Source organism: Ambystoma mexicanum, chromosome 7p, assembly GCF_040938575.1.
Source record: "Ambystoma mexicanum isolate Mex_15411 chromosome 7p, UKY_AmexF1_1, whole genome shotgun sequence".
Classification (NCBI taxonomy): domain Eukaryota; kingdom Metazoa; phylum Chordata; class Amphibia; order Caudata; family Ambystomatidae; genus Ambystoma; species Ambystoma mexicanum.
Window position 1 is genome coordinate 778,657,238 of NC_090939.1, and position 16,300 is coordinate 778,673,537.

General features: G+C 47.1%; 1 protein-coding gene across 3 annotated transcripts in view; it reads left to right on the forward strand.

The window, feature by feature from the left end:
- TGFBRAP1 (transforming growth factor beta receptor associated protein 1) overlaps window positions 1–16,300 on the forward strand; it is a 1,165,459-nt gene that overhangs the window by 47,624 nt on the left and 1,101,535 nt on the right. For 2 of the 3 annotated variants that reach the window (XM_069636918.1, XM_069636919.1), the window contains one exon: window positions 5,869–6,610. In XM_069636918.1, the coding sequence (XP_069493019.1) occupies window positions 5,890–6,610 (721 nt within the window). In that variant the 5' untranslated portion in view covers window positions 5,869–5,889. The remainder of the gene's footprint in view (window positions 1–5,868; window positions 6,611–16,300) is intronic. The other variant, XM_069636917.1, reaches the window with a different exon arrangement.

Consider the following 16,300-nt stretch of genomic DNA (forward strand, 5'->3'; position numbering starts at 1 on the left):
ATAGGGGCAACTGTCAAGTCGGCGATGCTGATAAGGAAATGTAGGTGGGAAGCAGGGGAAGCTCGTCAGTATGGTGGATGCAGAGGCCCTTAACTGGAAATTCAAGTAGGAGATTAAGCTGGATACCTAGTTGTGGCGGAGTGATAATCGCAGAGACAGCGCATGGAGACACCAGCGGTCAGTCCTGAGAAGCTGCACTGATGTGATTAGGGGCACAGCTGCAGCCAGTCAAACCATGAATCATGTAAGCACGTCCTGCCTGGCCAACTGGTGGAAGCAATAGGAGGAGAAGTCGGAGGTAGTAAAAGGGGCCACACAGGGGTAGCCCGGTTTCAGGGGCAGGCAGCAGTGCGGAGAGAAGAGAAAATGGGAGAGAGGGTATAGCCAGTGAGAGGCTGTGCCACCAGTATGATGTTGTTTGTTGGCCCTTAGCACAGAGGGCCACATGGCCAGCTCCTGGTAGGTACAATACACTTTTATGGCTCATGCTGCGCCGACCGCAAAATCCCAATCCGGATGTACTTGCAGCACGGGGGATATGCTGCCAGGAGCAAGCACCATATGCAGAGTAGAGGAAAAGACACCTGGTGCCCAGCATGGGACTGCCGGGAAAGATCCAGGCTCTGTGTGCAGAGGAGGAGCAGCTGCAGGAGCACCACCGGAGTCGGAAGTGGCAGGGTGACCAGGACACCAAGGTAATGTCCACCAATAACGCTGGCGCCACAGGAGAGAAGCGGCGGACCCGGGAATGAATCCGGCTGTCCGGCCACCGGGTGCCACAGGAGCCCATCGGCAGTGGAAAGGCAGGCACAAGGATGCCTGCAGCAGCAGGAGATTTCCACCACTCCCTGCCGGGTATCCACAGGGGTTTGAAGTCTTCAGATGCCCTCACAGTGCAGGCAGGCCGGTCTCCCGGTCAAACGCGCTGTCCGAGCGGCTTAAATGGCAACAGGCCGGTCGCCGGATGAAGGGGCCGGCAGAGCTCAGTTGCAGTGAGGAAAGAGACTTGGCCCTCCGATCTGTTTATTTGCTGTCTTTCAAGCAGTTAGTGCACGGTAAGGATCCAAATGACACCGTGTGAGGGTCACAGACCCTGAAGCTGCTGAATTACGTGGCCATTTTGCTGCACGTACAACAGTGCCTCCTAAAGACATTTATTTAAATTAAAATGGGTTGGGAACATGCATCTCTGGCCCTACGCTAAAGAGGAGTTTCCTATCTAAAAACCAGAAACGAAAGATCGGTCTGTGTCTGGATGTCAGTAACTGAAAAGCCACCCCTGAAAAGCCACCCTTGTGTCCAAAAAGTTCTATCCTGACCCTCGTACTACAAACAGAATCATAAAATATTCAAGGAAACGTCTTCAACCTGTAATTGGCAAAAAAAGTGTTCGGAATTGAAGATAGATTAACTCAAACAAACATGTTCTCCAAGGTTAAAGACCTTAGACCCAGAGGTTGGTTCCCTTCCCCTGGATTCTGAAATGGATGGCAATGTCTCTTTTACTCTTTTACTTACAGTTCCTTTTTTGTCTCTTGGATCCACAATGTTCCTGTTAGGCAACAAGTTCTGCAACAGTCTTTCTTTAACACAAGTGTCTCCTTTTGTCCAGCAAAAGCTGTCCTTTTAGTATTTCGTGTAGCTTTGCAACTCTCCTGGTGTACTCACCTGCCAGTACTCTGTGCAATTCCAACTGCCTGGTGTACTCTCCTGCCAGGACTTTGTGGTTTCACTTCCCTGGTATCCTTCTCTTGCCAGGACTTCTTTTGTGGTTTCATGGTATCCTTCTCTTGCCAGGACTTCTTTTGTGGTTTCACAAATCCTCTGTATCACCAAAACTGCATGTACCATTTTTGGCTCGGTATATCTTTCTGTGGTAATGTTCATTCAAGCTTTTCCCCACACTTGCATCTCATGCATCCGTATCTCATTGGTATTTGAATCTGTACTTTGCCTTCTCTGCATTCAAATAAGCTTATATTTTCTGTTTTAGCAATCTCATAACATTCAAATTGTCGTTGGTGCAGTCCGGCTTCCTTTGTGGCTCTGTGGTCATATGCCTGCTTCCCTTCAGGTCCGATCTGGAGAATGCTGCCTCTTCGAGCTCCCATGGACCCTCTTGTGGCTCCCAGCGTCTCCATGGGTCTCTTTGCACACTCACTGTGTTTCTCATTCTGCCTCGACTGACACCTCTTTTCCGCCACACCGGTACATGTCTCTGACGCTCGAAAGCCTCTGCATAGGTGCCGATGTCTTCTCCTGCACTGCCACTCTCAGTAGTGCGGTTGCCATCTTTAAATGTCCCGCGCACAGGCAACTTTGTAGAACAACTAGTTTGCACATTGGGCTTCAGGCCCACCTGGTTTCAACACCTTTATCATGCTTGTCTCAGTGCTTTGGTGATTATGGACGTTGAGTCTATGGAGGTCATCAGACATGCAGCATGTTCATAGTCTTTCTCTGTGGTTTTACATGAGAACATTTCCACAAAAAGCTATCTCCGATGCAAAAGGGTTTTTGTTGGAGCTTTGTGTGTCTACGTCGTAGATGGCGTTTTGACCTACAGAATATTGGGAAGAGGTTGCTTTACTTCCTTTACAAGGGGGAGCAAACTGCTTACAGTAGGCCATTAATGTCTTGGCTATCAGAGGGTCTTCACCATGTGACAGGAGGCAAACCGCGTCTTGTCCAATGAAGTTATGACATATCCCCGGTATTTGTCTCCTTCATTGGATCCTCCCTCATAGAGCCACCCCCAGGGTCGGGATCTGGTAGCAGCTGCCAACCCATGGCCACATGGGAGGAGGTGACCGCCGGAAAAACCTGTGGTGACTCGATTGGATTCATCACAGGCCCTGTTCTGGATATGAGTGCAATCCACAAACCAACCAAAGGAATTAAGTAGAGTGAGACTAAGAGAACCCCCGAAAGGAAGAGGGGGGGACTGAAGCATGTCAAACACGGTCCGATTTGCGGTTGCAGTTATCCAGAGGGGTAAAAGTGTAACAAACCTTCCAAAAAACAATAGTAGAATATTCTGGTGCTGAGTGAGGAGAAGAGAAGGCTCTTACATGGCATCTGTACTGAGTTTGACCCTGAAAATGCTCATGGAGAATCGAGGCAGGAAAGTGATTAAAAAAAAAAAAGTGGGTGAGCTGAAGTTTCTGGAGAACAGAACTCTGTGAACTCCCAAAGGACCAGCGCTGATCAGACCTAATGATCTACAAGGAGGTGGCGGCAGTCTCGCAAGACACCCAAGCTAGGCCCCGACTCAGCTGGGATTAATGTGGAAAACTTGTGTTCCATCCTTCGGCATTCCCCTCCTACTCCCTTTTCCCCTCCTTCTCTGCCTCCTCTTTTTATCCCCATCTCGGGACAGGTGGCAATCATGCACCTAGGGTTCCATTTAGCCGCAGACAAGCATGTCAGAGGTGACCATAATGTAGCTCCCTGACCTTACTCTCTCTTTCATTAGTTTTCACATTCTTCAGAGTGACACTGCTCCTTATGGTTTTACCATCTTGTCTAATTAGTCCAATATTCACCCTTCGCTGCTTGCTTTGTAGGGTTTGTTATTGCTGCCCTCCATCCTGTGTCTGGTACTTTCTTCCTATTCCACTCCCCGTCTAACCTGAGACTGGGTGATCTGCTCCCCCCCAGTTACCTCCCCTAGCTGCTTGTAGATCCCTTGCTGGCAAATTGCCTGCCATCTTCTCTCCCCCCCCGCCCCCGTAACCACCTGTTATAGCTCCCCCCCTTGTATCTCTTCGTCCTTCTCCAAGTGCTCCCCCCCCCCACCGCCCCCATGACTTGTAAAGTGCTCCATTGCTACACTAATAGTAATAATTGCTCCCAGGTTTTTGTTTTTGGGTTCTGATTTTTGTCCTATTAAGAGCCTAGCTGCGCTTGGCTAGCAAGGTATTTGAACCTCACTCTGTTAGATATTGGTTTGCATCGATGGTGGCATCTGTTGATAAATCTCCGGTATATGTCAAGAGTATAGGTTCTCCCTGTTTCTGTTAGTCGCTTGTGGGGCGGATATGGGTAGGTGAAGAGCTAAAATGCAAATTTTCTTTCCAATTCCAGTGTCAGTATTCTGTGTTGTGCTTTTTTGTTGTAGTATTTCTTTTGCACACGACTGCCATCGCTCAGAAGAGCTATAAAGCTGTCCACCTCATTTCCAACATTTGCCTAGAATTGTGCCTCCAGGAAGGCAGGGTGCATTCAGGTACTTGAGCAGAACTGATCCAAACTGGTTATCGATGAAAGCTTTTCTGAGATGTTATCTTGGATGTGCAGGAAACACTTTATGCCCATACCATTTTAGTAACAATCTACTGGCATCTCTTCCCTGCAGGTTCACTCCAATGTAAAACATGTGCCTGTGTTGGTGATATCTGCATTTATTTGTTTCATCTGCACTTGCATTTCCATCTTCATCTATTTCTTTTTATTTAGTTATTTTTGTTCTCACCCCCTTCTGCTGCTGCAGGTCCAAACCTGCAGCAGCCGAAGAAGAGACACCCTTTCTTAATCCCACTCAAGACAGGTGCTTCCTGCTATGCGTCATGCTGCAGTCTCTTAACTCCCAGGTGGCATCCATTCCCGGTTTGCAGGGTAGTTGTGCCAGTCATGATATGATATGGCATTTGTAACGCGCCTGTACATAAATGTTTCTAGGTGTGACCAGACAAGGAGGGGGGAGGGGGAGTTGGGGGGAAACAAAGGGAGGACAAAATAACGATCTTACTAGGCCTTGTGTCAATCAGATCGCGCAGGTGCGGGGAAGAGAGTAGGGGAGAAGTGTTGGGGGAAGGGGAAAGTGCAGTTAACTCACAAGTGCAGCCAGCAGGTGGCTCATAAGTGCAGAGAGAAGGGACTGTAGGGTTTCAGATACAGACCCTTAAGTGCTGGTGAGCCCGGAGGCAGTGCAAGGGCAACTGGACATGCAGGAGCCTGGGCCCGAGATCAGAGGGTGACCAGTACGCAGAGCAGTCGGGTGCATCAGCAGGGGAGCGGAAGAGAGAAAGCGGAAGCGAAAGGAAGCATGCACTTGACCTCTCATCTGTATTAGGGAAGGGCTGTTTCCTCCAGACCCCTTGCCTTCCTTCTCTTCCCGCCTCCACCCCCCTTTGCAGTGCCTCTAATAGAAAGTACAACACACTGGGAGCCTCTTGCTAGCTTAACAGGAATGCAATTGGCATCTTGCTGTTTGCTCCACAGCACTGTCTCGGACCGGGGTTGGCAACCAGCGGCTCGCAAGATCCTTTGGACCACAACTCCCATGAACCCTCTCTAATGGCTATTCTGGCATGGGTTGATGGGAGTTGTAGTCCAAAACATCTGAAGAGCCAAAGGTTGCAGATCCATAGTTTTAGGAGCCAGGGATACCTCCGGGGATTTAGTTGGTGCAGTGATGTGTTGGTGTGGAGGATCACATTCTCCTTCCATGTCTTGCCTTTTTTTTTTTTGTTTTGCTTTTTTTTGCACTTTTATTTGCAGGATTGCTGAGTTGTGCGAACAAAGCTCAAGGAATACACATGCTTCTTCACTCCATCCATGTGGCAAAAGTTCAAGTCACTGAGATGGGAGCAGTCCAAATTTTACTTCATACGTTAGAATTGCTGCTATTTTGGTTACTTAATATCCAGAAGCTAGGAAATGAAATTCCCCTCTGCAGGATAGGTTGTTGTCAGTGATCTAAATGGTGATTTTTTTTTTTTTTTTTTTAATTGACTTTGTACTCCTAACCTATGCAATGCTTGTGGCCGGATAGCATGAGGACACTTTTTTGTGGCATATGTTCTTATGGTTATTAAAGTGTCACCAATGGGTCTTTTTTACATTGTCTTGTTTGTTCTCTTGCAGGACAGCTGTGGAGAGGCCACTATGAGTGTCAAGGCTTTTGAACTTGTGTGCCTTGTAGAGCGGGAGCTGCTTGCATCACCATTGGCCCCAGGGGACAAGTCCCGTCCGCAACAGCTACTCCGCATCGAAAGCCTTGAGTGCTGTGGCCACAACCTGTATTTAGGGTCAAGCGACGGATGCATCCATCGCTTTCATTTTGAGGAAAAAACCTCACCCCCAGGACAGACTACCTTTACTGCCTCCCGACAGCTTCAGCGAACCCTGCCAGGCCCAAGAAAGCCAGTTACAGAGTTACGTGCAGCATCAGCCCTGCACCGGCTGCTGGTACTCTGTGACAATGTCATCAGTTTAGCCGACATGAGCAGTCTGGAGCCTGTGGCAGCTGCTGGTGCAAGGATCAAGGGTGCCACAGCTTTCACCCTAAATGAAAATCCGGCAAGTGGGGGAGACCCTTTCTCTGTAGAACTGTGCCTCATTTCAGCGAAGCGCCGTGCTATTCAAATATTCCTGGTCTATGAAGATCGTGTACAAATTGTCAAAGAAGTGGTAACCCCAGAGCAGCCTTGCTCCCTTGCAGCTGATGGGCACTTCCTGTGCCTGGCCCTAACCACCCAATACATCATAATGAATTACAGCACTGGCTCTTCCCAGGATCTCTTCCCCTACAATAGTGAGGAGAAGCAACCAATTGTGAAGCGCATAAGCAGACAAGAGTTCCTGCTAGCCGGACCTGGTGGATTAGGTGAGGCTGCCCGAAAAGAGGTTGTATTGGGACCAATTTTGCTAGTAGGAATAGGCAATCCACAGATTTAATTCCCAACATATATTGTTGTTTTGGGAGGTGGGAGAGTTCCATTGTATCATGTATCACTGATGGCTGGCCAGGTTACATTAGAATGTGTTGTAGCTTTTGTAACTAGCTGCTGTGATCGTTTCACTGTAGTTGAAGGGAGGGATACGTAGGTGATGATGGAGATTGGACCAGAGATAGCACTTTAGTACTCCTGCACAAATCGAGAACAGAAATAAGGTCTGCCCGGCTATTCCAGCTCAGGACTTTGCACAGATATTCAGATTCAAGCAAGAGAGCTGTTTGAGGAGATTTCACAGGCCTTTCACACTTAGTCATATTAAACACTCTCCCAGTAGTATAGGCTGAACAGTAAGGCAGACTTGGGAGATAAGGGGCTGGTGTGTAAGTAAAGACAAAAACACTTGGTGACAGACAAGTAATAGTGTAACACAGAAGTATAAACATATACTGTGTATTAGCATGAACACACATGCAGGTAAACAATATGCACTAAAAAAAACATGTGTATAGATGTGCGTGAGTGTGAGAGAACACTTTACCCTACACACACTAGGAAGCGAGTGGTAAAAAACATGGACCATACACCCTGGCTTATAACTATAAGGTACACTCCTAACTAGAGCAGTACTTCCACAAGTAGTTACAGATTCTCCAAGAGTTCCTCCTAGATCAGTAAGAAAGTGTGGTGGAGGTTGAAAAGGAAGTCTTAAAGTTCACCTGCACAGGTAGGTACCAAATGTAGGTCAAAAGTACATATTTTATGTAACAGATTATACTTAATTACACCAATCTAGGGCTTAGCCAAGGGGGGAAATATAGGCTAGAACTGCACCACCCACAGCCAGGGACGGTAAGTAATGGGCCTTTGTGCCCATATAATCCATACGTAGCAAGGGGGCAGCAAACGTGGTATTTGCACCTGACATAGAACTCTTATTTTTTCCAAGCATATGCCCTTGGGTTGCTCTGATTTGCTGGGGCCACTGTGAAGGCATCATGAAGAAGGACACAGACAACAGATTCAAAGTTCAAAACAAACCTTTTTATTAACTTAAATGTCAGGATGGAAAAAGGCCTAATTTGCCCTATGCAAAGGTGATATTTGCTGTACCTAAATAAAACTAAGACAAGTCTGAGTCTTCAATTTAGGAATCCGTCTGTGTCCAAAAACCTATGCTTGCCCTCACAACTAATCTATACAATGTGTAGGGATGTCCACAATCAAAAGAAACTGTGTCCAACATAAAGTTCTGAGCTTCTTCCAGCTCGTAGCTTTCTTTCAGCTCCCCTCCCCAAGTGTAAAACAGTTCCTCAAGGAAAAGAAAACCCTCAAACCTCCCTTTTCTTAGGTTAAGATGCAATAGGTGTATTCAGGTGTCTGGGACCTCCCCCAAAGTCAGGACTCTGGGTTCCCTTCCCCATGTTCCAAGTCATGCCGCTCAAACAGCCTTGAAATAAATGGATCATGGTCAGGACTTTAGGGTTCCCTTCCCCAAGTTACAGAGTATGTAGTTCAAAAAATGTGGTTCTCAAATAATGGTTCAAATAATTTGCAGCTTTAACACTGGTTGAAAATGTCACTGTTAATCAGCTTCTGTATTGTTTGGTTAAACGTTTGTTTAAAGACACATTGGGTTTCAGCACATTGTGGATTGGTTTATAGTTAGTCTTTTTGGCATTACAGCGTTCAATGGTTTGTTTGTAATGTTCATTTAACTCTTCACTGTATAATGGCTAACTTGGATTTAAAGTTTCTTTCTCTTTGGTCGTGAATTGTATTATTTCTGTTGGGTAGCAAGGTTTTAATTCAGTTCGGTATTCAATAATTGTACATTTTGCTTAAGATTCATTTTCACTGTCAGTAGTTAAATATTTGTTAGTTTTGCTTTAATTACAGGGTTCGATGTACAGAGGCCTTCAAAAACTTGTTTCACAGCACGCGCGACCGCTCGGATACAAAGTATTCCTGTCTAACAAGGACCAGAGACTTTCGAAAAGTTGCTAATCTGCAGCACACGGCCAATCTGATACAAAGTATTTAAACAATAAAGGGTTCATACATGTGTGGGTGCACTGGGTTTCTGTCATGACCTACAGAACGTGCCCGTTTGGGACTTCCTGGTCCTTGTCTCAACGGGGCTTACACTCCCTGGTACTCCCATCATGGCTGTCCAGCATGAAACACCTTCCTTGCTCTACACATTGGACGTAGCGTGTTCTATTAATAGACCACGCCCCCTGCGGCTCCGCGTGTCTCAATGCCATTGCGAAGTAGCGACCAGACGTGTGCTCCATAGCTTGCGGTATTGTTTCCTTGATTCAATCCCAACTAACTCCATTCCTAGTCCCCTTCCCTTCTTTCTTACTTCCTAGACTCGTGTGCTGAGTAGTGCACTTTCTTAACTTCCCGGATTCCTGGATTGTTGCATCCCGGAACTTTGAACGCACGCTGGAGTCGGAAGAGACTTGTGCAGCCTTATTCACGACCCGATCCGTCCGCAAGAAGGCATCAACCAAGAAATCCAGCAAAGATCGGACTCGGGTGAGAAGGGGGGAACTCCTTGACAGTTTCAGACGCCACCCGACCGAACTCGATATGGACATGGAAGCGGCCGTCCAGGACCTGATGCGTAGCATGCAAGAGCTATCAACCGATGTACAGAATCTAAAGGTAGAAAACGCTGCTCTCAAACAATTAGTTCTATCCCGTGATTCTGCCACAAAAGAAAGTGTGTTGCTGGGCGGCATAGTGGACAAATACGATGGGTTGGCAAAAACCCTTTGTGGATTCATGTTTGGTCCACGTTACTTTTAAGCTCTACTACTTTTCGACTCACAGGGCTAAGGTGGGTTTCATAATTTCTCACCTTTCAGGAAATGCCTTAACCTGGGCTGCGCCCCTCGTTAATTCCGGCGATGCTCTCCTAGATGACTATGATGGGTTCATACAGGCCCTTAAAACCATGTTAGACCGGCCAGAACAGGTCTATAGTGCCCAGGAACGCCTGTTAGACTTTCAACAGGGATCCCAGGATATGCTCACCTATGTAACCTGATTCAAGCAATTAGTCAAGGAAGCTGAATGGTCCCCAGAGGCGAGTTTTACCCTTTTCAGGAGAGGAGTGAATGAGAAGATTAAGGATGAGTTGGCCAGAGTGGCTCGCCCAAATTAATTCCAGGCACTAATGGACCTTGCCATGCAAATAGACTTTCGTATCCAGAAAAGGAAGGCAGAGAAGAAGAAATCCAGAGGAAACCCTCCTAAAGTGTCCTTTGAGAGCACCACCAAGACAGACACAAACCCAGACTCAGTCACTGAACCAGAACCAATGCAGATAGGAGCCTTCCGTGGACCTATATCCCCGCAAGAAAGGATGAGAAGGATTCATATGGGGTTGTGCCTCAGACAAACACTTTGTTAGGGAGTGTCCTCTAGCCCCTCCTCGGCGTTTGGGAAACGCCAGCTCCCGATCCTAGATGGAGCAGAGCTTCGGGAGAGAGATGTTTGCTCCACATAAATTCCATCCTTGAACTCTCCTGGACAAAACAATTTGGTGATACTCCTTCCTATCGCCCTCCAAGAATAAGACCTATTCCATTTTGGCCTTGGTAGACTGCAGTGCTATGGGAATTTTCATTGATCAAGATTGGGTTGTTAGTCATATTCCATACGAGACGCGAAGCACCATGCAGCCGGTGAAAGCAATCGACTGAAGACCCCTCACTTCAGGACCCATAAGCCTGCAGACTAAAGAGATACAGCTTTCTATAAACCATCACCAAGAGCGGATTAGATGCGACATTATTAAGTCAGCTCATTACCCCATGCTATTGGGTATCCCCTGGTTACAGAAGCACAATCCGTATATCAATTGGACAGCAGGATCGCTATTCCTAGGCTCAGAGTTTTGTATGTCTCACTGTCTATTCCTGGATCCCTCCTTGACACCCCCTAAACAACCACCAAGAGACCAACAAACACCACTCATGGTTTCCAATATCATACAAGTCCCTGAGGCCTATCGGGGATCTGCTGATGTATTTTCAACTGCCATAGTCCAGGCCTTACCCCCCTCACAGACCTGAAGACTGCGCAATAGATACAGATCCCTCAGCAGTGATTCCCTTCAGCAGAATGTTCATCCTTTCCGAACCTGAGAAAAAGGCCCTCCGAGAATACCTGGATACCAACCTTGAAAATGGCACCATAAGACCTTCAAAATCTCCAGTTGGTGCTTCGTCTTTCTTTGTTCCCAAGAAGGACACCAAGGAACTCGGACAATGCCTCGACTATCGTGGCTTAAATCAATGCACCCTCAAAGATCGGTACCCACTGCCCTTGATCTCGGATATCCTGGAAGCTGTGAGAGGTGCCGTGATATTCACAAAGTTGGATCTCCGAGGTGCCTATCATTTGATCCGCGTCCGAGAAGGAGACGAATGGAAAACAGCCTTTAGTACACCCTTTGGTCACTATGAATATCTAGTCATGCCCTTTGGACTAGCTAATGGCCAGCAGTTTTTTAACGTTTCATGGATAGGGTGTTCTCTCTGACATGTTATTCCTCTTTGTCATTGTCTATCTGGACGACATTTTGATCTTTTCCAAGGACCTTCTAAAGCATGAAGAACATGTAAAGGCAGTATTACAACAACTCCGTGAACACAAACTTTTAGCCAAACCCGAAAAATGCTTGTTTCACGTTACTTTTGTTCACTACCTAGGATTCATCATTAGCCCAGAAGAAATTGGTATGGACCTTTCAAAGGTAAAGGCCATACTGGAATGGCCCGCTCCCACGTCCGTGAAACAAGTACAATCCTTCCTGGGGCTTGCCAACTTCTACCGGAAGTTCATATCCATCTTTTCCGAGATCGTTCAGCCGATCGTTGCACTCTTGAAGAAAGACACCCCCTTTATCTGGTCTACACTGCAAGATAAGGCATTCCACCATTTAAAGGCAGGGTTCACGCAAGCCCCATCTGAGCCCAACCCGACATAAATCGACCATTCCTAGTGGAAACGGATGCCTCCAACTACGCCATAGGAGCAGTCTTGAAGCAAGAATTTGAGGATAAACTGGAACACCCCATTGCTTACCTTTCACAAACCCTGACTCCCAGTGAGACACACTACTCCATCCTGGAAAAGGAACTGTTAGCCATCCGCCAAGCCTTCACTGAATGGCTACATCTACTTCTGGGTGCTGGATATCCAGTTCAGGTCCGCACGGACCATCGGAATCTTCAAATTCTACAGTCATTGGAGTGTAGGAACAGTCGTCGGGCGCGTTGGGCCTACTTCTTTGCCCAGTACCATATCACTCACGTTCCCGGATCACAAAACCTGATTGCTGACGCCTTATCTCGACGTGCTGACTATGTAACTACTGAAGATAGATCCTATCCTAAGATGTTTCCCCACACGATCTTTGTAGCTCAAGCAGTCAATCTCCTGGAAGAAATTAGAGTGCAAACCCAATCCTCTGATCTGTGGAAGGATATTACAAGGAAGAATCGATGGAATCTAAGAGCCAAGGAAGGATATTTATTCAAGGACAATGCACTGGTCATTCCTACACAGAAATTACAACAAAGAATAATAAACCTCTGTCATGCTACCCTTCACTCCAGACATCGTGGCATAACCAACACCCTCCGCCTCATACAAAGACAGTTTTGGTGGCCTGGAATGAAAACCAACGATCAGCAGTACAACGTACAGCAGTACATCCAAGCTTGTACTATCTGTACTCAAAAAACAAGAAACCGACAGGTCTTCTACTGCAACCTACCCTGCCAACAAGGCCATGGGAATTCATTGCTACAGACTTCATTGTGGAATTGCCACCTTCCCGAGGATACACAACCATCATGGTTACCATAGACTTGTTCACTCATATGGCTCATTTTACACCCCTGTGTAAGCTACCATCCTCGTCCGAATTTGCTGGAATCTTCCTGGAACACATATTCCGTCTGCATGGACTTCCTTCCAAGATCATATCTGATCGAGGACCTCAATACGTCTCACAATTCTGGAAACATCTGTCGCATTTTGGGAATCCAACGCGCCCTCTCATCAGCCACCAAGGTTTAGGATGACTGGTCGCTCTTGATACCGTGGCTGAATTCGCCTACAACAATTCTGATCATTCAGCACTTAAGACCAGTCCCTTGTATTGTAGACAAGGTTTCCATCCATCCGTTCTACCCTCTGTTCTCCCTCATCCCACACCAGTACCTACTGTCGACTCCTGGATCAAAACCCTCATCAACGTACACCAGGAGGCCAAAGAAAACTTGGAGAGGGCCATACACAGACTAAGAGGTATGTGGATTTCCAAAGAAGACCAGGGCCTTCTTATGCAATTGGTGATCAAGTCTGGTTGTCCTCGTAATTACTACCCCGACATCTACGGCCAAACAAGTTGGCCCCTCGGTACTATGGTCCATTTCCCATCAAGGAAATTATAAATCCAGTCTCATACCGGATCAAACTACCAGACTCCTGGAAGAAAATTCACCCAGTATTTCACACATCCTTATTAAAACCCTACATCCAATCCTCCCGGAAATCCTGCAGACCCCCTCCTATGTTGGTTGACAACCAACTGGAATACAAAGTATCCCGAATATGCGACTCCAGGTATAAACTGGGACAGCTTCAATACCTGGTTGAATGGAAATATCCTCCTAGTGAAAGAACCTGGGAACCACTTTCTAATCTCAAGACCCTCGACTGCTCAGAAGATTTCACCTTGTACACCCGGGCAAACCTGGAGGAACGGGTCTTCGGAGGAGGCATGCTGTCATGACCTACAGAATGTGCCCCTTTTGGACTTCCTGGTCCTTGTCTCAACGGGGTTTACACTCCCTGGTACACCCAACATGGCCGTCCAGCGTGAAACGCCTTCCTCGCTCTATACGTTGGACGTAGGGTGTTCTCAATGCTATTGCGAAGTAGCGACCAGACGTGTGCTCCGTAGCTCGCGGTATTGTTTCCTTGATTCAATCCCAACTAACTCCATTCCTAGTCCCCTTCCCTTCTTTCTTACTTCCTGGGCTTGTGTGCTGAGTAGTGCACTTTCTTAATTTCCCAGATTCCTGGATCGTTGCATCTCGGAACTTTGAACGCACACTGGAGTCGGAAGAGACCTGTGCAGCCTTATTCAAGACCGATCTGTCCGCAAGAAGGCATCGACCAGGAAATCCAGCAAAGATCGGACTCGGGTGAGAAGGGGGGAACTCCTTGACAGTTTCTCGTTCACCAGAAACTCACTGGTCGCTTTAAACGGTAACACTGCACCATGGGTCACACAGCCTTTTGATTCTCAGCACTCCAGTTTCTGCCCCTCCACTACAGAGGAATGAGCACTCTGAAGAAAAGGGCAGCCTTCCTGCACGACTCCCATCGCCTCCTTCAGTCTGCTCCTGGGAGTTCCAACTGCCTTTGCCACACTGTAGAATTCCCTGCTGCATACACTGACCTCTGGGTCCTTCTTCTATTGTTCCCCGCCTTCCCTCTTGCCACTTTGTTGGGTTGTTTTTATACACATGTGGACCTTTAACAGTCTGCAGTTGTGGATGGTAACTCAACCCTGCCTTTCCACAATTCAGGGTACATGCCTGACCTTCACTCCTCTTAGTTGCCTCTTCATCCCAGTAATGTTAAGAGTCAATTGTGGGGACATTAGGGAAGCTGGCTTGCTATAGCTCATATAAGTTGGGGGGTGGGTTGGTTTGCTTGTAACTAGTGAAAGGGGAATACCATGTCTTGACCAAGGGTCCCCCATTCCAGTCCCCAAGAAACCTCCACCCAGGTGATCCTCCCACGCTACTCCGCCCCCAGAGTCGGAATCCAATAGCGATGGCCTTTCATTGGCCACCTGTACAGAGGATCCTTGCAGAGGATCCAAGGGTTCTAGGAGTAAGAATACCCTCAGGTTTCTCACACCACTTTGTACTGTTTTTGGTCCTGTAGCTGAATGCCCAAGGGTTGCAAGTGCCTGGTTTGGGTCCGGCTTAATGGTGGTTCTGCTTGCTTGTTCTGGGATGGTCCTTTCAGCAGTAGGGGCCAGATAAATTGGTACGGCAGCCATGACGACTTCCATGACAAGGATGGACCCCTAGGACAGCACGCCAGGTCAAATGTCAGAGAAACCCCAGACAGAGGTTCCATTAGAACTGCTACAGAAAGTGGGATATTGCATTCAGCAGCTCCCTGTTGGAGCCATGCCTACCGGTTATTGTAAAATATAAATAAAGTTTGGAAAAAAAAGAACTGCTACAGAAAATAGCCTCAAATCAGGTTTGCTTTGAATGGAGAGCAACCGGTGTAGGTAGATGCTGCTGGTTCTCCAGCAGAAAAACTGCAGTGTCCTATGCTCCCAAATTGTGATGCAACCGTTGCTGCAGAGAAGCCTACTTGGTGAATGGTCAGTCCACATGAGGGTCCTGGGCCACTCCTGTCGACAAGGCACTGATGCAGGATTACGTAATCTCACCAGTCCAAGGGAGGAAGGCACCAACAAAGGTCTCTTGTGTCCCCCGCTGTTAGGCAGAATTATATGCAGTACCCTTTGGGAACAGCACACACAATTAAGACTACAAGTGACAGTACAAATTCCCCTTTGGTACAAGCCTGTACGACACAGTAAAAGTGGTAGCGATGGCTGAGCAGCCAGACTTCTCAAGAGCAAGTGAGCAGTATCAATAGTTATACAAAGGACAGCAATCACTATGATTCAAACACTGACTCAAGGTTTCTGAGTAAAAGAATATACATTTATTTACACATCAGTTGTATAACATCTCACTAAATTAAAGCAGTTTAAAAATCACACTCTTGATCCACCACACCACTCCCAATATGTTCCAGACAAGTTAAGCTCACAAAATGAAGTGGGAGCAAAATGGCACTCCAGAAATTTAAAAGGGAGGGAAAAATAGTTAGGCAGAAATTGAATAGCACCAACAGGTAAGTAAGCAAGCTCCTCGTCAGTTCTTTCGTTCCAGTGGCAACTCTGCCTTTCCAGACCCAGAGACCTGCTTTTTATGCAGTTTTCCCCCATTCACACAGCCTGGCTGTCAATCACACAGCAGGGTGGCTGTCCCGCCGGGACAGTCACCACAGCCAATAATTTCAGAGTGCGACATGGGTCTCCAAGGAGACCCTGTGCAGGGAGTCCTAAACCCCTCCATCACATCCTGTCTCCCCCCAGACATACAGGCGCCTAAGGAGGGCCTCTACGTAGAAGCCTGCGAAAAGACAGTGAACAAAGGAACCAAACCTGGTTTGGCGCGCAGAGTAAAACCCGAGAAAGACTTTTACAAAAAGAAATGGCGAATAAACCCAGCCGGAACTGAAATAAAACATATATGGTCTAGCGGGATTAAGTTCGAGGCTTCCAAGGTAGCCTAAAACAATACCAAGGTTATTTAAGATAACTGTGGTAGGAACAATAGGGTAGTTACCACTGCCACCAGCCAAGTCTTGATAAAAAGGAAGCGAAACAAGGCTCCAAGAGAAACCGACAAAAAGGGCTAAGTATTAACCCTTTCCAGTACTCCATGTAAGATGGTTTGTACTGGGTCTGTGGTTTTACAGAGACTTAT